General features: G+C 49.9%; 9 protein-coding genes across 9 annotated transcripts; 5 read left to right on the forward strand and 4 right to left on the reverse strand.

Annotated features, from left to right (window-relative positions):
- Positions 1 to 430: 430 nt before the first annotated feature.
- Positions 431 to 3,747, reverse strand: Z518_03033 (uncharacterized protein; the record flags this gene model as incomplete). The annotated part of the gene is made up of 6 exons (XM_013420059.1): positions 431 to 892; positions 948 to 1,900; positions 1,960 to 2,161; positions 2,210 to 3,521; positions 3,577 to 3,655; positions 3,714 to 3,747. The coding sequence occupies 6 exons, from the start codon at positions 3,745 to 3,747 to the stop codon at positions 431 to 433; spliced, it is 3,042 nt and encodes a 1,013-aa protein (XP_013275513.1).
- A 640-nt stretch (positions 3,748 to 4,387) lies between these two features.
- Z518_03034 (uncharacterized protein) lies at positions 4,388 to 6,813 on the reverse strand (the record flags this gene model as incomplete). The annotated part of the gene is made up of 4 exons (XM_013420060.1): positions 4,388 to 4,983; positions 5,035 to 6,379; positions 6,435 to 6,697; positions 6,756 to 6,813. 4 exons carry the CDS (start codon positions 6,811 to 6,813, stop codon positions 4,388 to 4,390), a joined length of 2,262 nt encoding a protein of 753 aa, XP_013275514.1.
- Positions 6,814 to 8,263: 1,450 nt separating this feature from the next.
- Positions 8,264 to 8,776, reverse strand: Z518_03035 (ribosomal protein L11; the record flags this gene model as incomplete). Its single annotated transcript, XM_013420061.1, has 2 exons — positions 8,264 to 8,596; positions 8,648 to 8,776. 2 exons carry the CDS (start codon positions 8,774 to 8,776, stop codon positions 8,264 to 8,266), a joined length of 462 nt encoding a protein of 153 aa, XP_013275515.1.
- Positions 8,777 to 9,213: 437 nt separating this feature from the next.
- Positions 9,214 to 10,445, forward strand: Z518_03036 (uncharacterized protein; the record flags this gene model as incomplete). Its single annotated transcript, XM_013420062.1, has 3 exons — positions 9,214 to 9,449; positions 9,500 to 10,298; positions 10,347 to 10,445. The coding sequence occupies 3 exons, from the start codon at positions 9,214 to 9,216 to the stop codon at positions 10,443 to 10,445; spliced, it is 1,134 nt and encodes a 377-aa protein (XP_013275516.1).
- A 501-nt stretch (positions 10,446 to 10,946) lies between these two features.
- On the forward strand, positions 10,947 to 11,829 carry Z518_03037 (uncharacterized protein; the record flags this gene model as incomplete). The annotated part of the gene is made up of 6 exons (XM_013420063.1): positions 10,947 to 11,055; positions 11,130 to 11,145; positions 11,224 to 11,311; positions 11,409 to 11,474; positions 11,535 to 11,573; positions 11,752 to 11,829. 6 exons carry the CDS (start codon positions 10,947 to 10,949, stop codon positions 11,827 to 11,829), a joined length of 396 nt encoding a protein of 131 aa, XP_013275517.1.
- Positions 11,830 to 12,274: 445 nt separating this feature from the next.
- On the reverse strand, positions 12,275 to 13,403 carry Z518_03038 (uncharacterized protein; the record flags this gene model as incomplete). Its single annotated transcript, XM_013420064.1, has 2 exons — positions 12,275 to 12,528; positions 12,656 to 13,403. 2 exons carry the CDS (start codon positions 13,401 to 13,403, stop codon positions 12,275 to 12,277), a joined length of 1,002 nt encoding a protein of 333 aa, XP_013275518.1.
- Positions 13,404 to 16,727: 3,324 nt separating this feature from the next.
- On the forward strand, positions 16,728 to 19,784 carry Z518_03039 (uncharacterized protein; the record flags this gene model as incomplete). The annotated part of the gene is made up of 1 exon (XM_013420065.1): positions 16,728 to 19,784. One exon carries the CDS (start codon positions 16,728 to 16,730, stop codon positions 19,782 to 19,784), a length of 3,057 nt encoding a protein of 1,018 aa, XP_013275519.1.
- Positions 19,785 to 20,174: 390 nt separating this feature from the next.
- On the forward strand, positions 20,175 to 20,990 carry Z518_03040 (V-type ATPase, C subunit; the record flags this gene model as incomplete). Its single annotated transcript, XM_013420066.1, has 4 exons — positions 20,175 to 20,232; positions 20,288 to 20,322; positions 20,385 to 20,476; positions 20,579 to 20,990. 4 exons carry the CDS (start codon positions 20,175 to 20,177, stop codon positions 20,988 to 20,990), a joined length of 597 nt encoding a protein of 198 aa, XP_013275520.1.
- An 803-nt stretch (positions 20,991 to 21,793) lies between these two features.
- On the forward strand, positions 21,794 to 24,628 carry Z518_03041 (uncharacterized protein; the record flags this gene model as incomplete). Its single annotated transcript, XM_013420067.1, has 1 exon — positions 21,794 to 24,628. The coding sequence occupies one exon, from the start codon at positions 21,794 to 21,796 to the stop codon at positions 24,626 to 24,628; it is 2,835 nt and encodes a 944-aa protein (XP_013275521.1).
- Between the last annotated feature and the right edge of the window lie 218 nt (positions 24,629 to 24,846).

Below are 24,846 nucleotides of genomic sequence, written 5' to 3' on the forward strand. Positions count from 1 at the left end.
ACACAAAAAGGCGATAACTGCAATGTTTGTAAAATATATATGTATTTCCCAAACCTTCATTGATCGATTCATTTATTGACCTTTCAAGGCTCAAATCCGTTTGGCAAAGTAACCAGGCAAACTATCTTCAAGAAAAATTGTTCAGCACTTTTGCATGTGGTAGTCATATGTCTCTACAGCCTCAATTTACCTCGTCTCATCCCCAAGCCATATCGACCAGCCATTTCAATTCCACTCAGCCGACTTCATCCTATCATATCCCAAGACCGGTACAGGTGAGGTCGAGTAGAGAAGGGTCAAAAATCGTCTTGCACTCAAACCTCTCCGACTCGTAGTTCGCAGCCCACACCTCTTAGCTCTGTCCCAATCCCAATCCCAATCACGCATCACCGTTTCTACAACTCCTCCTACACTTTTTATCCACTTCACCTCACCTTACAACGCCCGTCGACTCCTCACTTTCCTCCTTACTCGGGACGTCAGCCGGGTGCGGCAACCGTAGCGTCTTCCTCCCATTCGCCTTATAATACAACACGACATCCCCGCCCGTCCGCCAGACATGCACCCGCAGCGTCGCGAGCGTTGTGTTCGGGTCAACTCGCTGACCTTGGCAATACAGCTCGAGGTACTCTTCGGGCTTGAGGTGGTGTGCTTGAGTGTCTGATCCCTTATCCTTTTCAGCGGTGTCAGGCTGGTTTGGGTCCGCTGGTGGCGGGGGTGTGGGAGGCGCCTCAATACGTTCGGCGACGTAGGCCATGATTTTCTTCGCGCGAAGCATGCGGTTTGCGTTCAGTCGGGCATTTCCGTCTGGTGAGGCGATGGAGGGGAGAAGATTCTCATACGGGTAGAGCACGAAGGAGACTTTGACGGTTTCTTTGTACGGGATTTGATTCTGCCGTCTGTTAGCAAAAGGGAGGATAGAGAAGCATCAAACATTTATTACGCACCTTGAGCAACAACTCGCCCAGCCACATCGGCGCGATCTTCTCCAATGTGTCTGCCTCATTGCCTAATTCACTGATCTCCCCACGATATTGATCTGCTAACCCGCCCGATTCGGGGTTATCCTCCTGGATGATAATGGTTGTGTGCGGCGGGGGTACCATCAGAGGCGTTTCTATAGGTAGACTGGGTGTGATGCCCGCAGGGAGGGGTTGATCGGGCCTTGATTCCAGATGTTCATCATACTCCTGTCTGATCTTCTGGATCACGCCGAAGAAATTATCCTCGATGATCTTTTCCTCTTTCTCCGAGGACTTGTACGACGCCGTGTCTGATTTTTCTTCAGTGGCAACCGGCGCTTTCACTTCCGAGGGTGTCTTGGTGCCGAGCTTCTTGGGAAATGTCATTGGGAATTTCTTCCCAAACAAGCCCTTCTTCTTCTCCTCCGTAGGTGACGTCGGTATCGAGAGTGTGGCAGTATTTTCTGTAGGGCCTGGGGTTTCCGGGATCTTGTTGCTTTCGGACGAGGCCTCGGATTGATTGTTTGCACTGTTGGTGGAAGAGAAATAATCCGTTTGCGGTTCTGTCGCTGTCGGAGTTGCCTGGACTGCTGGAGATGCACCACCTGTTTCCTCAGTTTCTTCCTCAGCTGTGGGGGGCAAGGTGGCATTCATAGGTGCAAAGCCCGGAGTGGCAGCCCCAATCGCTAAGCTGGGTGTTGGGGGTGCCCAGGCATGACCATTTGATGCTCTTGCTGTCGTGAGGGTGCCAGAGGATGCGACTGGAGTCGGTCCAACCGATTCTGGCATGGGGATACTTGTAGGTGCACCAGGCCGAACATGATCGGTACTCGTAGTCTGAGGAGTTTGAAGTTTGCTTCTGTAAACCTCGTCGCGCGCAATCTCTTCGTCAATCAACTTAGAAAACAGATGTCGTAACACCCATTTGCCGAGATTGACTTTATCAAACCAAGGGTTAGCTTAAGGGTTGTGGTTAGGCAATATAGAGATCACGTACTTCTCTGATCCTCGCGGAAAACGAGTTCACTGGACAAGTCCAATTCGTCGGCGTATACCTCGGCATCAAAACAGTAATTTTCCTCAAGCATGACTGTGATTTTTCCGGTTTTGGTATCCACGGTACACCAGTTCGCAACACTCTCGGTGGTGTTCACTTCCGGGACGACTTCGTCGAGATGACGGCGGCCAAAAGACTTGATCTGGATGCACTGTTTGATGTTAGCGAAGTAATGTCAGTAGTGCCAGACAAGGGGACTCGCCTTGAGAAGATCCCATAGTACAACCTCGCCAGCGGTGTCCAAGGTGAGGATTCTTTTCCTGTCATTCAACATGACATGCTTGATAAAGCCATTCTGACCCTCAATGGTTTCGGCGGGCTGACCTCGAATGGGGACAATTAAACTTAAGTCATCCGTAATTATAACTTCCGAGGCCTTCCTCACATTCGTCGACGATGCATTTGGCAACCGGCCCAGATTTCTTCTCCCTGGGTGCAAAGTTGTGTTCGAAACGCGCAAAACTGCATTATGCGGGATCTTCTTTTTATGGTTTGCACCATTGACTGTAGGTGGAGGGGAAGCTGCCGTCTCAGGCATAAGTGTGTTCCTGGCCTCCGGACTCGCTGCACGCTCTTGTTGTGGAGAGGAAGGAGGTGTTTCTATCTCAAGCTCTGTGTCAACATCAAGCCAACGATTGACACTCGAGTTTGAGGTTGCAGTCCATATCGAATCACCTGCTGGGAGGACCCGGGCAATCCCATCATGCTCTTGACATACTGCAACAGAAACTCCGTCATCAATTTCCATAGCACGTCGAGTATCCGTCTTCGCAACCAAACCGGATTTGTCGCCCGAGTAGAAGACGGCCAAATTTGGATCATTGGAATACATGCACCAAACGCTGTCGTTGTGCATGGTCAAGGTATGGACACACCTACCGGCTGCAATGGACCAGACTTTGATAGTTTGATCAGACGAGGCCGTGAGCAAGGTGTCGCCATCATCACTGATCAAGATGTCTCGCACGTTGTCCGTGTGGCCCACGAGTTTGGTTATGCCTTTGCCGGATTTGACATCCCACAGTCGTACCACATTCTCGGGTCCTCCACTGGCTAGCAGAGACCCTCGAGCACGAAGGGCATATACCGAGCCCTTGACAACATTCTCCGCCTTTCTGACATTTATTTCCAGAGACTTTCCGCCTCCATTCAGATCCCAAAGGCAAATTTTGTGGTCCAATCCTCCAGAAGCAACCCAATTCGATATTGGATCAGGGGTGGCGAGACATTTGATGTAGTCGCTATGAGAGCCGATGGTATATGGTTGTGTCGTTTCGTGTCCGTGAGGTCGCCATAATTTGACTGTGACATCCGACGAGGCAGAGACCAAGCCCAGGTTGTTCTTGACCAAAACAATATCGTTGACCCAGTGTGTATGTGCCTGCACCTGTTTGCGAAAGGTGACAGTGTTTTTCTTCTCTTTTGTTCCGTCGGGACTCAACTTTTGCGCCTCCAGGTCCAAATCCCAGGCGCACACCACTCCATCTCGTCCACCAGTGTATCTGTAACGTGTCTCAGTATGTGTTGTTAACCCCCTCATCAGGTAGGGGTGCTCACAAGATGGAACGGTCGTCATCAAAGGCTAATCCATTGACACCAAGTCTATGACCTCCTGGCGAACTTGCCAACGGTAGGACTGTCGCTCATTAGCGATGCGCAAGCTCAAGACGACCAGGAGAGAGAGGTTGGCAAACCATAGCTGATCCTCTGGCGCTTCTTCTTGGCCATATGCGGGAAATATGAAAGCCCCTCCTGGAGTTGGCCTTTGCAATGATGCGACTAGTCTTTTCTCAACCAGCCATGGGCACCGAGGTTATTGGTAAATGTTCGACCGTGACAAGAAGACTTCTGTTTGAGGAGGTTGGTCAGGCCACGGATGGCAGATCTGGTCGTAGAGGGTGCTTTGGTGCGGATGATACGTCAAAGTAGTTTGTATATTTAGTGCCCTCATGGTTCGCCTTAGTGGCATTGGTGTCCCTCTTTCTAGAAGCCGGGGGTGCAACGGAAGAGGGTAACCCAAAGTTGCTCTTACCGCAGGTCATGCAGCGCAGATGCAACTCATCACAAACATAATGGCACTGGTCACAGCGTACGGCGTAAAACCCAATAAGCTCAAGCTTTCATTTGCGGTTGAACGTAATAGCTGATATCTACAAAGATAGGAAGATATCCACCCTTTTCCCCAAACAGCCAAACCGTTTCCCAATGGCAATATTCATGCGCCCTCAGGCTCCCCATCCACTGCAGCCGGCTCATTCCTCAAGTCGTCGATACCATAGTCGTTGCTTTGTGACATGAACATATCAATTCTATCGGTCGTTCCTATGCCTTCTCATCCATTCCGACGTTAAGTTGGCTAGCCTCACCTTCACACCTTAGCCGGAGGAGGTCCACCAGATCCAGCCTCCAGAATATGTGTGTGGCCCTCAGCACGATGAACAGTGCCATTTTCTTCTTGATAACAGACCTTGGAGCTCAAAACCCAGTCATCCTCGAGAACTTCATCCATGGTTGCACGTTCCGCAGGATCAACTTTGAGCATTCGACCAATGATGTGGCGACTCTCTCGCGGAAGGATGCGAAGTAATCGCCATGGGCCTTTGATAACTTCCTGCTTATCTCCGCTCGAAGTGGTGGGCCTTGATTCACCACCATCGGCGCTCTCTGAATAATGGTGATGATGGTTTGAATGATTCCCGTTGGCTTCCGAATGATGTCTTTCCTCGTTTGGGCTCGCATGTAAGGCTTTTCGAGGTTTGGAATCTGGAACAGGAGTTCCCGGCGTAGGAGGAGAGACAAACAACTTGTATGAGTTATCGACAATTCGTGGTTGTTTCCAGGGGAAACGGCGGAGAGACATGCAACAGAAGATGATGGCCAAAGACCAGATATCTGTGGCTGTGGGATCGTACTTCTTTTCTTCATACACCTCAGGGGCAAGGTAAGGATCGGATCCAACAATTCCTAGATACGGAGTCAGTGACTTTTCATTCTATCAAGGAAATACAAACAAACCTGAAGCCAGTACAATGTCATTCTCGAAAGGGTATCTGAACACTGTGGCACTTCCAAAGTCGATCAACTTCATAATTCCATGCTCACTAACCACCACGTTATCCAGCTTCAGATCGCGGTGCGCCAGGCCCATGCTGTGCAAATAGCTCACACCGTTGACAATCTGGAGGAAAGAACAAGCAATTTCTTCCCTCGACATTTTCCCTGTCATGACAATGGCGAATAGATCGTACGGCGCGTATTCCATCACCTCATACCATCGATGATTTTCCTGGATAATATCCATGGTCTCGATAATGTTTCCGTGATGCAAGGTCGAACCGATGCAAAATTCGGCCGTCACCTTCTTCGAGTAGTCCTTCTCGCTCTCCCAAGAGTGCTTTTCTCGGAATTGTTTGACGGCAAAAGTGACCCCATCACTGCTTCGTTTGAGCAGTCTCACCGAACCGCCAGCTCCCGAGCCTAGAACTTTGCCGAATTTGCCGTATTTAGCCTCAAGACTGTGCTCGTCCATAAACGGAACGTTTGTAGGCGGTGCCTGATGAGGAGGAGTTCTGGTTCCGGATTTTGAGCTGGTGGATTTCCTCGACGCCGGAACTGATGATGCAGCAGAGACTTGTGGAGTGTGCTTGTGCTTGTGGCCGTGACCGTGACCGTGACCGTGACCGCCGATTCTAAAAAATCGCTTCAATTCAGACATGGATCCATGTTTTTTCCCGTCCAGCCCAGCCTTTTCGCTTCCACTATCGTTAAGATGGAGGTAGGGATCTTTCTTGTTACCAAATATCGACGCCCTCTTTTCTGAGCCTGAAATGTCTCCACTACTTCCTTGCCGGGGTATCCGCTCTGCCGCAGCCGCAATCGCTGGGGCAAGTGAGCCCCTTCCAGTGCTTCCAAAGTGACGAGGCTCTGTTTGTCCCGCTTTGGACGGCGGCAGTTTACCCGGTTGGGGTGAGGAAGGTCGAAGTTTAGGTGTTCCGACAGGACTCTGATCTGTTGGACTTGCCGATTCAGACGGACCAATCTCAAACTTTGGTATCCGTTTTTCTCGTCCTTGATCAACTTTGGGGGAGGATTGTTCAGAAGAAGATGGTCTAGATACTGGATGGGATGGCGATATACTCTGGGATAGAGCCTGGCTGTGAGACTCGGGAGGAGGAGATGTTTGAGGAGTTATTGCAGCCTGTGCCTGCTGGCCTCTTGCCGCTGAGGCCGAGTCAATCTTGCCATCTTTCGAGCCATGTGGTGTTAATGGAGGGGATTGAAATGCTGAGGATATGGAATCATGGCCCTGTCGTATTGAGCCACGTGGAGTGCCAGGCGCCTCACTATCTCTGGATGGAACCTTAAGTCCTTGTCAGCTCGAAATTTGAACGGCAGAATGAAGAAAGTCCACATACACGCGACGGCGGCATTGACACGGTTTCGTATGCAAAATTCGCCATCCTGTTTTCCTGGAGTCTTGCCTTTGGTAGGGACATGGCTAGACTTCTGATTTGTTCATGGGCGTCTGGGTTGAACTCTTCACCCCCCGCCTGTGAAGTCCGCCTCGTTCCATCGAGGGGTTCTACCTCCTCTTCTTCTGAAGCGAGTTGGACGTTACTTTGAGATGACTCTGCGTTGTCTGGTTTATCGCAATGCGAATCTTGATCCGTCTTTGCATCTGAGGTCACCCGGGTCAACCTAGCGTACTCATCCCCATACATCCGAATTTTGCATACCTTTGTCCGTGTTTGACTCATCGCCGGGTAAAAGCATGGAAGATAGTTTCGAGGTCATTGTGTCGGAATCGCTCGGGGAGGGTAATGTTTTTGGTGGCTATGAAAGCGATTGACTACATTAACGAGCGATAGATCGGTCCGATCGAGATTCCAAGGCAAAGACGTAAGAGACAGACCGGAAGAGCCTGAGATAAGTCCATATTAGAGAAGATTACTCTCTGGAGTGTTGGGTGTTCGGGGACCAGATGAGCTAATACGGGTAGCGGACCATTGGTTGGGTCAGTGGAGACGAGGGAACTTACACAGAATTTTTGCGAGAATTTGATATGCGCGTTCGATCAAAGCGGAAGATGGCCGGAGTGGAGCGAGAAGGATAGGAGAAAGTGAGACAGTGGAGAGCGGAATGGCAGTGTTCTCCTTATGCTGTCGGAATGGCATATGAAGGCGGCAAACACAGTCGAAGTCAGGTCATTAAGTCAAAACTGCGGCCGGCAAGGTATCACGGACAAGCGCAGAGTTGGAGGCCCAGCAACCGATCGACGGAGAAGGGAAAAAGAAAGTGGGATGTCTGAAGAATTGCCCCGCCAATTCTGCCAATTCTATAAAAGCCCGCTGGCATAACACACAGCAAGCCGAAACTGAGCTTAAGCGTGCCGTACAATCCACACAGTTGGCTGGCTGCTGCTGCTCGCTGGCTCAACGGAGCAAATTGCCCTAAATCAACTCTTTTCCTAATGACCTATACCCGATGCCTACCGTCTTCTTTTGACCTCCTTCCGGCTGCGCCGGATAAGGTGACAACACAGCCCGTTTGGCACCTTCAGCAGACCATCACTGGATGCGACTTACGAGATGTTGCGGTCTGCCTGAATAGTCTTTTAGGGAAGACGTCATCCTAGACCTCGTGTTCATATTGAAGGAAGAGTCATCTTTGTCATGCTTAGGTATTTTGATTTGACGACGGGTACAGCTACATGCCGAATCCGTCCCTTCTGCATGAGGCCGTATCCCGTATAATTTGGTCCCCAGATTCATGGAATACAATGACCACTGATAATCTTTCTTCCATTCTCTCTTCTCGGCTTTATTTTGGCCGGTTTTTTGGATCAACATATCAACCAGCATATAATAAGGGTGCTTCTTCCCGGCTTCAAAACACATAATATCCCATCACTCGATTTGGGCCTGGTTGTCGCTCTAGATCGAGATCCAATAAGGGATTTGCAGATTGATTTTCGGCCTAAATTCCGAGGAAAACCGTCCACCACATGATCAAAGACTGCCGATGGTATCGACCAGGTGGGACCTGGAGAACGTTGTTACTGTTGACTCTGGGCCTGCTCAACCGGGAGGATGTGCGGCATATCCAGATAGGTAGGCCAAATTCCGATCAATTGTTCTGCCGCTCTGCATCATATAACCGAGGAGCTGGCTGTTGGATGAAAATGGCCAATGAACACACATTTTGCACGGAGCCCAAGCTGTACATCTTTCCTCACTTCATCCCCTTACGGCACAACCTTGACACCTATTGATTTGCACTGCCATATAACACTCTTGCAAAGACCCTGGAGGCTGAGGCCTGATAATCGCAGCTCGCTTTGCTTGATTTTTGCGATCTCGTAGATATGTTTAAGAGAAACAGTCCCGACAAACTCCGTGCCTGGTTTTTGTGCACCTCGAATCTTGCCTTTGATTTCCTTTACACCAGCAGCTTGAAGGAGAAGCCAGGAGGTCATGGGCGTGCGTAATTCGAATGTGAACGAGCGATCTGGTCGAACCGTAACTCGGGCTGGGATCGGAACGCCAGGATTGATATGAGCAGTGCGAGCATTGAATTCCTGGTTTAAAATATGAGCAAGCTATTCCTTGAGGGTTCTCTGATCACATACCTTGCAAAAATCCATGCTTTTGACGCCTTTGCTACCAAGAGCTGGACCAACAGGCGGACTAGGACTTGCCTGGCCAGCACCAACGATCAGTTTGACCACCTGATCCTTAGCAGCCAATTTTTTAGCCATGGCGGGCAGCCAGTCAACGAATTACACTCCCGATTTCAGTGATGAAGAGCGTCCCCGGAAGATGATCTGAATAAGAGAGATGAATTTCGATTGTTAGTTGATCGGGATGACAATGGGAAAAAGATTCAAACGACCTTCTTCTCCTGCACTACCTGCAGTACAGTACCTTGAAGCGCAGCCTGGAAGAGTTTAGCGAGAACTGGGCTAAGGCTAGTTGGTAGCTACTGCTTATTGCTTGCTGCATCTCCCCGAACGAAATCCGCAAACAAGAAGCGTCAAGACTTTGCGTGTCTCCAAGGCACTCGAAGCATATCATTCGCCGTTGCAGTCACCTCTGACATCTGTTTTTCTCCGATCGACACACGATACTTCGTTTCTTTAACTTCCCGTAAATTTTTTATTTTTTTATTTTTTTCACATCACAATCCTTCAGAAATATGAATTGGTTCAAGCAGCAATTAGCCAATGTTGTGGGCACTGAGGAACCTGAACATGGACCTGACGCAATTCAGTCGGTAACCAAGCAGATCGAAAAAAAGCCATATACAATCCTCACCAAGGACGACTTAACATGGAAGGCACTGGACTATACCAACGTCGAGACCCGGACTTTTTACTTCATGTCGGAAGAGGGGAAAACGGCGATGGCTCAAGTCATCTATAGCAACATTGGGTATCAATCCCGCCAAATACAATACGTGTGCAATGGCTGACCTTTAGTAGCGGCATCCACACTACGTGTCAGTTTAATACCAAAATCTTCGACTGCGAGGGTCCTGGAAAACATCAATGGTGCTCAGACCCACTGTACAACTATGGTTTTGACGAGCCGCAGACGGGCTTCTATGCGGACAACATCGCAATGGAACTGAATGAGGCAGGTGACATCTACACAATCAAGTCGGCCGTAAATGAGGACTGCATTGTCAATTTGACTGTGACAAGGAAATCCCCTGGTTTCCAAGTGGGCGAAGACGGCACAAGCTATTTTGGGACCGATCCTACCCATCCTTGGGGTTCTATGCGGCATGCATTCTGGCCCAGGTGTACTGTGACCGGAACCATGCAGACGCCGTCGAGTGTATTCAAAATGGACGGCAAAGCAATGTATGTCTATGCGCTCCAGGGAATGAAGCCACACCACTTGGCCGCCAGATGGAATTTTGCCAATTTCCAAGCACCAAACTACTCCGCCGTCCTGATGGAATATACGACACCTCAATCTTATGCAAAAACGGTCGTTAGTGTAGGAGGAATTGCCAAAGATGACGAAATCGTTTGTGCTGGTTTGTGTGCTACCAAACATTTGACTTCGGCTCAAGAGACCGAACACGACTGGCCAGAACCCAAAGAGATTTCTTTCGAATGGAAAGGCGAAAATCAAGATGGCACACCTGTCACTGGCGAGATTGTGGGGGATCTGCCTGCCAAATCCGATCGAATTGACGTCCTTGCCCATTTACCGGGGTTTGTCAAGTCTTTCATAAGTGGCGCCACTGGTTTGAAGCCACACATCTTCCAAGTAAGAGTCCCTGATTCAAGAAAGAGTAGTTGATCCTGACTAGGACAGTACCTCTCGAAAGACAGTCTCACCCTAAAAGTCAGGGTCGGTGACGAAGAAATCTCTGAAACGGGCCAGTTATTCTCCGAGGCCACGTTCATATCATAACGAGATCCACGTACGCATGCAAATGACCTAGGTAGAATTGGATTGATGAGCGACCTGTGGTTTGGATGCATCAGCACCTTTTAATGTCTAATACTTCTACCCCCCCATGTTTCACTTCTTGGACCGACCCCCTCCTTGAGAGTAGGGAAGCGGACAATCCCCGGCTCAAATTTTCATACGAGAAAGGAGCACTCCTAACACTAGTGATACCCACGGTGAGGTTTCTTTCCATGGCGGCCACCTCATAGACACAAGTGAGGTGAGTGAAGGCTGACCTTCCAATAATCACCCTTTCCAGTTGTCTCTGAACTTTGAACACTTCTCGAGCCTTAGGCGTTGCCAACTTTCACTCTCATCCCAGGTCCGCAAAAAGATTTGCCCTCCTCTCGCTTCATCCCTTCCTGCTGCTGTTGTTGTTCTTCTCTCTATGCCAGAAGCCTCTACTTTCCTCCGCCTTGCACGACGTCTCGTCGCTTGAGACTCGTCATCTTCATCGGCAAAATGCCTGTTCCAACCCCAATCTATGGCGACGGTCCCAACAGACTAGGTGCCAAGATTTCTAATCGCCACCGAGTCAACAGTCATATGAGATATGCCATCAACGGCATCAGTGAGTAACTCCTCATCTCTCATCTCATTTTCGTTTCTGACCGGGAGGGAGATACTGATGACCTTTGAACGCAGCAAAACCAACTATTAGGTATGGCGGCTCTTTCGCCAACAAGCTAGTCCATTGCCTGCACCTCTATTGCGCTGACAGAATGATGTTACCAATCAGACGTCTTGCCCGCAAAGGCGGCATTTATCGAATTCGATCCGATATCCACGACACAGTCAGGGGCGTCCTGCAGAAGCGTTTGGAAGAGGTAGGCCTCAAACACCGATCCACTGTTTGTTCCGAAGAAAGGCGTCCAGTCGATTGTGAAGCGTCATTGAAATCACAGTCTGATTTATTCTGCCTAGATCATTAGGAAAATCATCATTGTCATAAGCCAGGAGTATCCACCAGACCACCCAAATTGTCGCAAGGTATGTTCAGAATCGCGATAAGAACTTTTCTCGGAGCAGGCTCACTAATGGACTTTGAAGACCGTCACGACTCAAGATGTCGTGTTTGTCCTTTACCGTGTAAGTACAGACATTCTTCCTGCTGAGATTCTGCACGGTGGAGGCGTAGATTGAAGTCGAAAGGCTACGGAGGGATTCGAGGGCCCATATACCATTCAGCCAACTGACGACCGTGTCGGCACCAAAATCACACTTCTCGGTTGATATGTCAAGTGAGAGCTGACGAACGATCTTACAGATGGGAAGAACGCTCTACGGCTTCGACCAGCCGTACTCGAACAAGAGTCGTCGTGCCATCCTACCATGGCAAGCTTGATGGGTCGGACGGCCGAGAGTGTTCTCTCACACTGGTGTGGATGTGAAAACTGACAGACCTGTTTGCGAGTCATGGTGAATGCGGGCATGAGATGAATTGAGTGTACAGAACACGAGCGATGGATCCAGAATCACTTCCGAGTCAACATCGGTTGGTTGATTGTTGGAAAGCAGGGGATTGCTCCGAAAGGTCACTGATGGAAACCGAAAGTATGTGCCTTTTTTGATGATGGAAGGGTTTGGCTTTCCCTAAGCTACATTGTGATCGGATGAAGTGTCCCAGGGCATGATTCAAGAAACGCATACGGTCCTCGAGCTACATTTCACTGCCGGATTCTACGAGAACCCCAATTTCGTGCTGCCCTGTCACTTTTACATCTTGTTCTTTGTCTTTTCAGTTCAGGTAAAAAAAAATTAATTTTTTTTTTTTTTTTTTTTTTTCCCCTTTAACATGCCAACAATAACTTGCCCGTTGTCCCTCTGCCCTCAAGATCCTTATGTGCTTCCACAGCATCCCTGAGAGGGTAGACCTTGTGGATCTTGATTTTCAAGTTACCGTCTTTTATCATATCCAGTACACCGTTGGCGTAGACCTCGAGTTCCTCGCGTGTAACAATATATTGCATCAGCGTTGAGCGCATGATGGAGACGTTCTTCGCGGTGAGTCGGGCAATGTTGAAGGGCGGGATGGCGCCGCTTGCTGTTCAACATCGTTAGACAGAGCCAGATAGGGACCGGCTTTTGGCCTCAAAAGGAATTCTTCTGAATAGACAAATGGGATGGGGAGGGGTGTATTATTTGTGGGGAAGGAAAAACAATGGGCTTACCATTTCCAAAATATACAACCTTGCTCTTCCGCTTCGCAACCTCGAGACTACCTTCGTACGTATCTTTTCCGACGCCATCGAACGTGCAGTCCACGCCCTGTCCGCCTGTGAGGCTCATGACCTGCTCGACCCAGCTCTGCCCGGCCGTGGCCTTGTAGTCGATAACATGCGTGGCGCCATTTTGCTTCGCGAGCGCACACTTCTCAGGCCCGCCCGCCGTGCCGATGACCGTAACCCCCATATTTCGCAACATCTGGCATAGAATCAAGCCCATACCGCCGGCAGCCGCGTGCACGAGCACGGTCTCACCTTTCTTCACGGGGTATGCTTCCTTGATTAGACTCAGCGCCGTCATGCCCATAAGGAACCCCCCGACTGCGTCCTTATCAGACACGGCCGAAGGGATCTTGATAATTCGGTCGGCGGGGACTGCAGTATACTCTGCATAGCCGCCGCGGCCGATCCAAACAACGCGGTCGCCTTCCTTGAAGCCGAGTGGGTTGGAGCCTTGGATCTTCGCGATCGTGCCAGACGCTTCTTGCCCAATGATCATCGGCATGGACGGCGCTGGGTATAGGCCCGAACGGAAGTATGTGTCAATGAAGTTGACGCCAGCGAAGGCGTTTTTGACCAGCACCTGGCCGTCAGAGAGTGTAGGGACGGGTTGGGACTCGGTGTATTGGAGCACGTCAGCCCCGCCGATTTTGGGCACAAGGATGGCTTTCATTGTTGGGGGGATCGAGGCCATGGTGCGAACGGGAGAGTAAGGTTTCGACACTAGGGATATCGAGCGAGGACTTTGATGAGCAAGTTGCGAGGTCAAAGACCGCAGGCGAGAGTTCGCTGACGCCGTTGCTGTTGTTGTGTTGGTGAATTGATTCAATGGGATTCGAGTACGGAGACTGACGGGAGACATGGACCTTTTACATCGCAACACAGCAATTTTTTGAGTGAGAACAAGGAAAAGAACAAGGAAAAATTGCTTTACAAAGATTTCAGAACCTCGACAACTTAGACTCATGGAGATAAATAAACTGCTCAACACTGGACGGATCCATAATACGGAATACAAACCGCCCTTTGATTGGGAGGTTTCCCCGTATGTTCACGATCTGTCACGTCGATATGCGCAGTATCCGCGTCGGGAGAAGAGCATTCGCCCGGTGTGTTATTAGTTCATGCTTCGTTGATTTCTTGATTTCAAAGCTCGGTGCGGGCGCAATGTAGGCCCAATTGTTCATTGCCGACGCAAACCGCCGATATCGCTGTAAAGAGAACAGAACATTTGATAGCATGTCAAATGAGTAGCCGCGGGGAAACAGTTCTTCCGAGGTGAAGTTCGGTTGGCCGGCAGAGTATTTATATGATTTCGCTCGTGTTGAATAAGGCGGCGAGGTTCCTATTCACATGCCTCATCCTTTGCTTGCGCCTGCACATGTCGACTCTAATGTGGATGGTTCCCGGACATCTAGCATCGACGATTGAGCCAACGGTTCGGACGAGAAATGGAACCTTGGATCATTCGACCGGTGAAATCAGAGATTTCCACGCCTCATTTTTGTACACAATTCACTCCCTTGACAGATCATAGATCACGATGATAAGCATATACTTTGATACTTTGCAGCAAGGATGCTTATTACCTCGTTCCGTCCTCAAAGACCAAACCAGGACACATCTGAAGGTACTTCCTAAACTTGCAGTACCTTCGGCTCCAGGCTGAGACGAATGACAAAGTTGACTCGGAGGCGAATCACTTTTCTGTAGTGAAACGCGAGTTGTGTGTTGCATGCTGCATGATGGCGAGTTCCGGCAGCAAACGCAGGGTACAAGCTGAGTCGATAACCCAGATCTGATTGGGAAAAACAACCCAATCAGCTCACCGGTTTTGGTATGATCATCTTCTCAGCAACTAAAGTATCACACAAAAGTTCCCCGAGCAAGGCGTTCATGATATCGACGGGCTTGTTTTGAACCAGAGAGTGCCCTGTAAATCAATGGTCCTCTCTGGCAGGGCAACAAAAAGGCATGCCTGATTTTAAAGTGGTGAGAACCAATTTTCCGTATCGATCAGGAAAGTGCGGTATCATGATACTGAAATGCTTTTGGGCAAACACAAAGATGACTCATGATGAATAATTGCAAGTCAGATTTGATGTGGAACCTCGCCATGTGGCTTGAATGCATCAGACCACAAATCGAAAACAAGTCATATTTCATCTGGTTCGAGGAGCCGCCATTGACTTATTGCCAACGAGGCTTGGGTAGACACCGCGGCGATGGCAACGCCTGCCAGTGGTTCCATGGCTCAGCCGTGCCCTGGCAGCGAAGAACGCAGGGCCGCTTCTTATGCACCTTCAAAAATGTGTGGCACGCTTCCAGTTGTCGATCTGGCCAGGCACTCTCCACACATGAGTGGTTGTTGGAACGCCTAGTTGTCTCTAGTTGGAAATTAGCCAAAGTTGGGCCTCGAGTGGTTTTATGGTGGCCTGTTGCGAACTTCTTCATGTGTCAAAATCAAATGCCACACTTGCCTCAGCCCTTGAGACAAGTACATTGCAGAGATAAGTGGACAAAGAATAGGCAGAGAGGATTCATATTGGAAAAGGATTGGCTGTGTAAGCACACCAAGTACTCCGAAATTGTCAGAGGTATGCACGGTAAGGGATGGTCGTTTGACGATGACTGATAGTACAGCCGAAGGATTTTGTCGGTCGTGTTGTGGCGGCGCTCCTGAACAAGAGAGTGACACTGCTGGGTATTATAGCATTGATAGGAAAGAGTGTGAGAGCGGCATCGAAGAGTCGTCGTTTGTAGTTGGATCGGCCTCTGTCTCACTGGATTCCCCGGAATGAGTAAACATCAGAACTGGTGTTTGGTATCACTTGCTGAGAGTATCGTCCGACCAGGTGTGAAGCAGGAAAAGCCAATGGCAAACTCGGGGCGGCAAGGAGGAGGTGCATGACAGGCGCAGCAGGGCGCGGGCTAGAAGAGGGGGGAGGGGTGACATAGCCATTGAGAGAGGTGAGAGGCGTCGGGCATGCAGCAGACGAGGACTTTGGTAAATTAGCCATCATGCACAATGTAATGAGCGCAGTTCGTCAGTTCACTCGCCGTTCCCAATGCTGCCGATGTGTGGGGTGGCCGGTCACCCCTGTTCCCGGTGCAAGTCTTGACCGTCGAGTTTTTTGTATCCAATTAGCTTCTCTACAAACACCGGAGCCCTACTTGATCGGTCGGCAAGTTGCAGCAGAGAAAGCCTCATCCCTCCTCATGATCCTGACGGGACACCGCCATTCCCACACTGCTTTGACTGCTTTGACCGCTTGACCTCCACTTTGCCTTCAAACATCTGCGACGTCGTCGACACCCAAAAACACCATGCCATTCTGGCACAAGGTGTGGATTTCCACGCCATTGCGGCCCGCTGCCGATATCCTTCTCCTCCTGCTCCATTGTTCGCTTTGGCTTGTATCACTTACAAGAAACTGCGCCGGATCGCCTGGGGTGCCTCGTCGACTGATGTTCAGTGACTTACCATTTTGCGATTCTCAGAACACTTCTCTGCACACCCTCTTCTCGCAGCCCTTGTCGCCCGGTCAAGCCTCGTCTGTCGAGGGTTCGTCGTCGAGAACTTGGGACATCTCCACACCCACACAACCTTGACCTTGGGCCAAGGAACTCGTGCATCGTTCATTCACGTTCCCTCTCGTCGCTCTGCCGAACTCACCATGGTCTTGAGCTGATCCGTCTAGTTGCAAATGATGTACTGATTTCGATCTTGACCATATTCGCTCCTCCACTACCTACGCTTCCTACCACCGGATTTCGAAACAAAACCACCCCAACAGCCCCCGCCCTGGGCTTTCAGATGCTTCGGATAACAAGCCTTGTCCAACGGCCCTTTTAAACTCGGATTTCCAGTGAAGGAAATACACATAAACACTGTTTTTCCTACTCTCCCAGAATAGGCTGTGGACATCTCTTACAATTCAAACCAGAACAATACATATCTTGTGTCTGGCAATGTGCACATGGTTTCTGAGACGACTTTGGAGTCGATTGAATTGAGATGACACAAATCTGGCCACCGTCCCCGTGCGTGGAGGACGAAGAAGTCTCATTAGCAAAGGAATATCTGGTTGATGTCCCTTCAAATCAGCTAAAAAGTGAAAACCAGCCTGCTCACGCTCGAGGCTCGGTAGACCAATATCCCGTCATCGTCGACAGTCATGTTCCAGCCTCGACGTCGAAATCAAATGGGCAAACGGCAAATCAGCAGAATGACTTGGTCTCGGACGATGTGTCGTCAAAGGAATGTCATGAGCCTGCTCCTCCTCCTGTTGTGAACACTGAGAAAAGATTTGTCTACATAGCCTCAAAGGCGTCAGAGCCGGAGCCAATCTCACGCTCCGAGAAACTTCAGCGATCAAAGTCAACCACTCAGCTTGCTGATCTCGATGTTCCTAGAGGGAGACCACAAGTGACAAAGATACATACAGACCTCGGAGGAGGTCTTGAAGGCATGGTCACAGGTCACCGACGTTCACCCTCACCATATGCTCTCAAACCGCCTACTCCGATGGATGGCCTTTCTGCTAGCCCTCATCCCAAAGATAAGTTGTTGTCACCGATGCATGCTCACGAAACAAGAAGACCTGCGTCTGTACATCGTAAAACTCATCATACCGAGCATGACAGCAGTGACTCTGATCATAAATCGAAGCAAAGGAGACGGCCAGAAAGAAGTCGGAGCAGACCTGGACGGCAGAGTTTCTCTCATTCCGATCGGTCAGAAACTGAGAAGACGGATCGTTCAAGAACGTCTAAAAGGGGTGAGAGTCCAGACAGCAAATTCAGTCGCCGTGCACATCGTCATCGTAGTCCGGCTCCACCCCCTGGAGGGTTCGTTGGATACAGCTACACGGGGCAGGATCATATTACTCCGCCTCAAACTCCGAAATTAACAAGCGATTCGGCACGATCATCTGGTGTAGACCAGTCGACTGTACATGACAGTTCGGGTAACCAACAACCTGTGAAAAGATTCACTGCTGACTCTCCTTATACCTCATCCGCTGAAGAGGGATATTCTCGGCGTCCGGGGTCGGGAGATGAAAGAAGGGCACAACAGGGAGGTCGATCCCCGCGAAATTCACGCTCCCATATGGATAAGGAGGACAGACCGCGGCTGACTCGAACCGTCTCCCAACGCCGTGAACGGGGATCCAAAGACGAACCAAATCGTCCGCCACCATCATCTGATGAGCGTCCTCGTCGTGAACCTCAGACCCCGCTGTCTGCTCGCACAACGAAAGCGGTGGAGGATTATTTTGAGAAAGCTTTCATCGCCAATCAAAATAAGCGTTCAAGTCACGGTGATCATCCATCACGACCTGTTTCTCCTCTGGCCTCCCCACCACAAAGTCCTCCTCGAACGCCACGAGGTGAAGGAGCGTCTAGAGACTATTTCGAGCAGCCTTCGACTACTTCTAAGTCTTCAAAACAACGATCTCGGCCCCCTTCGTTCGACGATGGCCACTTCAAAGATCTCAAACCACTAACATCTCTTCTTGGTGCCGCGACCCTGGGTGCTTCGCTCGCCGCGAAGGCTATTCCAAACTTATCTCGGCCAAACACTTCACTCTCCACTGAGACACCGAGCAGTGGCTCCCAGAGCCGGCCGAGCAGTGGCCAAAGGTCGAGAAAACCTTCTCCAGTTCCTGAAGAGCCTCGAACAGCGCCGCATACTCGGTCGAGGACAAACTCTTTTACCACTCGAGACGATGGTAAATCGACGCGCACTTCAATCTACTCTGTACATGAAGATCGAGCGATACCAAAGAGTGCAACATACCCACCACCGCCACCACCACCCTTGGAAGTTCCTCGCCCAACGGTCCGAGCTGCTTCATACTCATATTCTCCGGAACATCCAAGACCAGCAGCCCATTATAGAACCTTTTCTCACATGTCTAGCCCTTCGAACCAGTCGACCTCAGGGTTTCAGCAGCCTCTTCAATTTCCGGCTCATCCAGCGATGCTATCATCCCCGATGACCTCCGAACCTACCGGCTCTTTCTCAGGCGCCATTTCTAGGCCAGCCACCCTACCTCCTTGCCCTCGCTCCAGACCTGTTCCTGGACTGCATGACTGGTACACGATCCGTGACATTTCGTATCTTGATTTCTGCCCCACATGCATGAGTTTTCTGGGAGCGACTCGCTTCCGGGATTATTTTATTCCAAGCCTGCCCAAAGACCCTAGACGGCCAATTGTTTGCGCCATGAGTCTACCATGGCTCCGCTTTGCATGGGTGCAGTCTATCAAGCAGGACAGGAAAGATCTTACTCTTGTCTGGCAGTTGAGCACTCCACCCCCGCAAGAGACGAGGCCCTGCGCTGGTTCCAATCCCGATGTAAGGAGGTGGTATCATCTGACGGACCCCAGGACCAGAAGACCTGTAGAAGGGTTTGATATATGCTCTGCTTGCGTGAGGAACATTGACCTAATTTTCCCTAAACTTCAATTCCACTTGTTTGATCGACCACCCAACAAGCCTAGCCAGGAGAAGGTCTGCAACCTTAACGTCAGCAGTCGGCATTTTCTTCCTATTTTGAACGAGTTGGAGAGACTGGCAGAACGGCGGCAGAAAGAGCAGCTCAGGCAAAAAGACCTCCAAGACTTTGTTGACTTCATTCGTCGGATTTCCCGCCACCGTGAGTGTGTGAAGGACACGATGCTGGCAACACTTTCGTGGCATTACCATCCAGACCTGCCAGAATTGACCATCTGTGAAGAATGCTTTGAAGAAATCGTGTGGCCTCTCAGGGACCGGCCAATTGCAAGAGACGTATCCAAAACATTGAAACCCGTACCTACCTTACGAAGAAGCCAACTCCTCCCTGGCATAAGTTGCCAACTTTACAGTGATCGTATGAGACGAATTTTCCATGAAGCAGTGAACAAGAATGATTTCGAAAGTTTGAAGATGGCAGCAAGGTACAGGTACAACATGGAACATCGGTTACAGGAAATGCACAAGCTGTATGAACAGGATCAAAAAGCCGGGATTGACCGGAGAGCGGAGATGGAGAAAAATATTTCTATTTGGAAGTCCATCGAATGAGCGACGAGTAATGAATGATGGGAAGGAATGAAGAAAATTGGATATTTGGGTTGGAAAAGAGGTTGTGTCCGAAATCGGACACCCAGGTTTAATGCTCTCAACGGCCCTGAAAGTGTATGCTTACAGGAATGAAGGAATAGAGGCTTACCGAGACATATTTTGTTTTTGTAGTCTGGACGGCCCTCCGTTCACAGTATCTCGACTAACATTTGGAGAGAGCCCTCCATATCGCTCACGTGACCTCGATCTTCGGGCCACCTGCCGGAGAAAGCGATCTTCAAAGCTGCGGCCTGGCACCACCATGAGCTTCGGTCCTCTGAGAGTGCATCCATCACATCGACCGCAACAATCTTGCACTTCGCACGCCTTCGAATATTCCGAGGGCTCAGGATGAGTCTTCTTTACCCTGCTGGCGCCGCCGCCGCGGCGCTAGGTGTTGTTGGACTTTGTGAGCACCTAGAAGATTGCATCAGATCATCACGCAGAGCTAACTCTTGTTCTAGATATGCTCTTCAATGGCGAAGGCGAACAATTCAATGTGCGTGATGACCTGAGGATTTTACGTCCAGTACAATTTGAAAGCTGATTTGTGTGGCACAGGTTGGCCAATTTCTCGAGACAGTCTCTCCCTACGCATGGGCGGACTTGGGCATCGGCCTCTGTATAGGATTGTCGGTGGTGGGTGCGGCCTGGTAAGACAACACCGTTACAAATTCTGGAAATGAGCATGACACATTGCGCCTTGAGCCGTAATGTCACGTCGATTGGACATGCTGACACCTCTGCCTCTACAGGGGAATCTTCATTACTGGCACATCAATCCTCGGTGGAGGTGTGAAAGCACCACGGATACGAACCAAGAACTTGATCTCGATTATCTTCTGCGAAGTCGTCGCTATCTACGGAGTCATCATGTCAATCGTGTTCTCGTCGAAGCTTTCGATGGTACCTGAGGAGGCTTTATACACGGGTTCGAATTACTACACAGGCTACGCGCTATTCTGGTCTGGTCTCACTGTGGGAATGTGCAATCTCATCTGCGGCGTCAGCGTTGGAATCAATGGAAGCAGTGCGGCACTTGCAGATGCCGTTGATGGCAGTCTCTTCGTCAAAATTCTGGTCGTCGAAATCTTCTCGAGCGTGTTGGGACTTTTCGGACTTATCATCGGATTATTGGTCAGCAGCAAGGCTTTTGAATTCGAGTGATAGACAGACATGCTTGTTGAATTGGGGAGATTTGAAAGCTACGACGAACTTTGGCCGTTCACTCAGCAGGGGATGCAGACACGGGAAACGGACGTTTCGAACTCGATGATGCACACACCGAATGGGGAAGTTCGATGACTTGGACGATGTTCCCAACGGCAGAAGCTCACCCGCGCATTAAGAGGAACATGTCGCCGAAGGGTTGACGAGTTTTTACACTAGGATATCCTGATCTGTATATTTACGCTTGACGGTGCCGATGAAAATGGAAGAAACAATCAAGCGGGGAGGAGATCACAGCCCGTGTTTGGATTAAAATGATTATTTTGACAGTCAATCCAGTCTGTGCATTAGAATATTGAGATCAGACATTGGAGAAGTATTGAGCTGTTGGCCCAAGCCATTGAGGGGATGAAGTCGGCCGGGAAGCAGTACCTAAGTACCCCTGCCATGCAGCAAGGTACTTTTTCTACTGCCCCTTACGTCAGTGTTTCTCTTCGAATTTCCTCGTGCTCCATCACAACTTCTCCAGGCTTCCACTTCCAACATGTGATTCTCTGCTACAGAGAGGTAAAGGGTTCCTGAAAGCCCTTTTTCTTCTTCCATTCTTTTCCCTTCTTGAGTTCCACCCTCAGAATTTTAGGCCGGCTCTGATTCGGAGTATCCATGTTCTGGACGCCACCATCATCAACACGCTCTCTTGTGCTGTACCGAAATTACCACTTGTCCATTAGTCGCAGCATGGCCTAGTGATACCACCGGACTTCACTCAACAGCATTCATATGCAGCTCTTCTCCTTGTCATGGCTCACCATTCATTTGGCCCCACCTGTGTATACTACGACGATGAGCCTGATTCATCTCAACCTCAAGGTCCGAGCCCGCCAAGAGTTAAAGCTCAATTCTTCTATGTATCCTCCCTCTCTATAGACGATCCTCTTTCTCCCTTACCACCGGCCTCTACGGACAAAGCAACAGACCTTCCACCCCGACCATTTTCAGCTCGAGACAATGCGTCCTTAGAAGAATCGTGGCAAGCCTTTCAGAATGGGGAGAACAGTGGTGCAAGACACCGGAGTGGAAAGACAAAGGGGAATACCGCACGAGGTGTCTTTTCTTTTCCCGAGTTCAGAGACGCTAGTGGCTCTTCAAGCTTAAGATCCCCGGCGACAGACTCGGAGAGGCCAGGAAGCAGGATGTCTGGTACCGGCTTAAAGTCTTCCAGGAGACCTTATCCTTCAGAGTCAGAAGTCATGTTGGATCATGGTGCTTCCGACTCTAAAAGGGATCCAACCCCTGTCAGCGTGAAAGCCTTACAAGATAATGATGATCCTCCAAATCAGGTCCATAAAGAGCCCGCCAAACATAAGAGACGCTTCTCTCCGTTCCGTCACAGACACAAAGACAAGGACAGTCGTGACTCTTCTTCTAAATCGCTCCCAAAAGAGGATGTTCAACGAACGGCAACTCAGACATCCGTGGGATTGGATTCCGACATTAGCGGTCGACCATTTGCCCGGGCCCCGAGTGGACGCACGATCAGTTCGGCTTTCAACAACACTGGTGGACAGCCTATCACTTTTGCAGATGAATCTGACGACGGATCAAGCAAAGAGAGGAGTCGGTCTCGAAGCTCCGGGTGCCGTCGTCGCAAAGAAAAAGATCAAGAAAAGGTTTTTGTACCTGTCGGAGTTTCCCGACTTCATCTCGTGGAAATGCCTGATCTCATCATGAAACCTATTTACTGGTCTCCCATCAATGACAAGTCAAGTGTCATCCGAGCCACTTGGTTCTACAAAGACACCATGTTACCAGTTCCTGCCGAGGTAGCTAACAGGTTGGAAGTCGGCTATGAGTATATCAAACCGTACGGGGAGTCTTACCAGGAAGAATTGCAGGCTTGTACTGAGAATGGTGCATCAGCAGAAATGAAAGTGGTACATAAACTGTGGCCCGACGACCCAATGTCAAGCAGACCCCCGACTGCCCTCGATATGAAGGAGAATCATCAAGAGGAAAATCAGGGACTGTCCGAACATCTACCGGAAACAGTCGTTAATGTAGCGGCGGATCCACAAAGGACTACCGAGAGACGGCTGTTCGGAACACACAGTGTGATCTATACCGATGCCAGAAATGCTCAGATTCTAAGGCCGAACCTCTTACCTTCCATCACCAAAAATCGCCGACCATTGAGTTCAATCCGGAAAGGCAGACAGATTGGTGTGGCAGTCGTTCGTGGCTTTGATCGCAAGGCTTGGTCGAAGATTCACCCAGACCCTAAGATGGACGCGAAAATGGCTCACGCCAAAGCGGGAGCGTATATGTCTCGATCAGGAGATGCCACCACTCGAGGACGGCGGATGTCTTGTGCGGCCTGTGAGGAAGAGACCAAAACCCCGAAAGTGTCTGATTTGGTACTTGTGATTCATGGTATTGGTCAGAAACTGTCCGAAAAGGTCGACAGTTTCCATTTTACTCATGCTATCAACGGCTTGAGGCGCGAGTTTAATGTTGAATTGTCGACTGAAGCAGTGAAGGGTAACTTACGAGACGGAGCAGGGATCATGGTTCTCCCTGTGAATTGGCGATTGACTGTGTCTTTTGACGACGAGGTAAATTCTACCAACCAGGATACGGAGAACAAGTATGCATTGAAAGATATCACCCCAGACAGTCTTCAAGGAGTCCGTTCCTTGATCAGTGATGTGATGTTGGATATCCCATATTATATGTCGCATCATAAGGAAAAAATGACATCGGCAGTCATTCGCGAGGCCAACCGAGTCTACAGGCTTTGGTGTCGCAACAACCCAGGATTCGAGGACTATGGTCGAGTTCATCTTGTTGCCCATTCACTTGGATCAGTCATGGCCATGGAAATCCTTAGCGAACAACCGACCCGAATTGGGAAAGACATGAAGTTGAACAGCAAAAAGCCGAGCGAGAAATACTTCGAGTTCGATACCACCAACCTGTTCTGTTGTGGGAGTCCGTCAGGTTTCTTCTTGCTCCTGAATAACGCCAATCTTGTTCCGCGTAAAGGAAGAAACAAGCCTGGTATGGGAGGCGAAGATCGACAACCGGGGATTGCCAGTGAGGCAAAATACGGCTGTCTTGCAGTCGACAATATTTACAACATTTGTCATCGAAACGATCCGATTTCCTATTTACAAAACGCATCAGTCGATCAGCTATACGCAGCATCACTCCAGCCAGCTGCTATCCCCAGCGCAAGCGTGAGTTTCATGACCCGTCTCGGAAACAGTCTGCGCTTGGCATCCACGTCCGCCTCGGATGCCTACAGAACTGTGGCTCCCACGAGTCGCCCGGAGCTCCAACACATACCTAGCACAGTGGAATTGGAAACCCATAATTTCACTCGAGAGGAAATAGCTGAGAAGCGAATGTTTCTGCTCAACGACAATGGACAGATCGATTGGTTCCTCAATGCTGGCGGAGGGCCTCTCGAAATTCAGTATCTTAACATGCTCAGTGCCCACAGCAGCTATTGGACCTTGCAAGACTTTGTACGGTTTTTGGTTGTGGAGATTGGCAGGGAGCCTGGACGGAAACATACCTTGCCGGTTCTCAGAGCCGTGAAGAGGAGAGAATATAAGCGGGGCATTATTCCTTGATTGTGGTTGCTTTCATCCAACTTGATTTGTTGTTTGCCGGTGGTGCCAATGATGTTGCTTCTGCTTCTGCAGTGTTCAAGAATACCTCTGGTTTGCATTGGACTCCGTCCTGGCTTGGTTTCTGGCTCGGCGATAGAGAAGAACGACGACGACCTGACAACGATTTTCATTCTTAACGACTGTGACTATTGATACCCCCAACTCATGTTCGGGACCGG

This window comes from Rhinocladiella mackenziei (assembly GCF_000835555.1).
Source record: "Rhinocladiella mackenziei CBS 650.93 unplaced genomic scaffold supercont1.2, whole genome shotgun sequence".
Classification (NCBI taxonomy): domain Eukaryota; kingdom Fungi; phylum Ascomycota; class Eurotiomycetes; order Chaetothyriales; family Herpotrichiellaceae; genus Rhinocladiella; species Rhinocladiella mackenziei.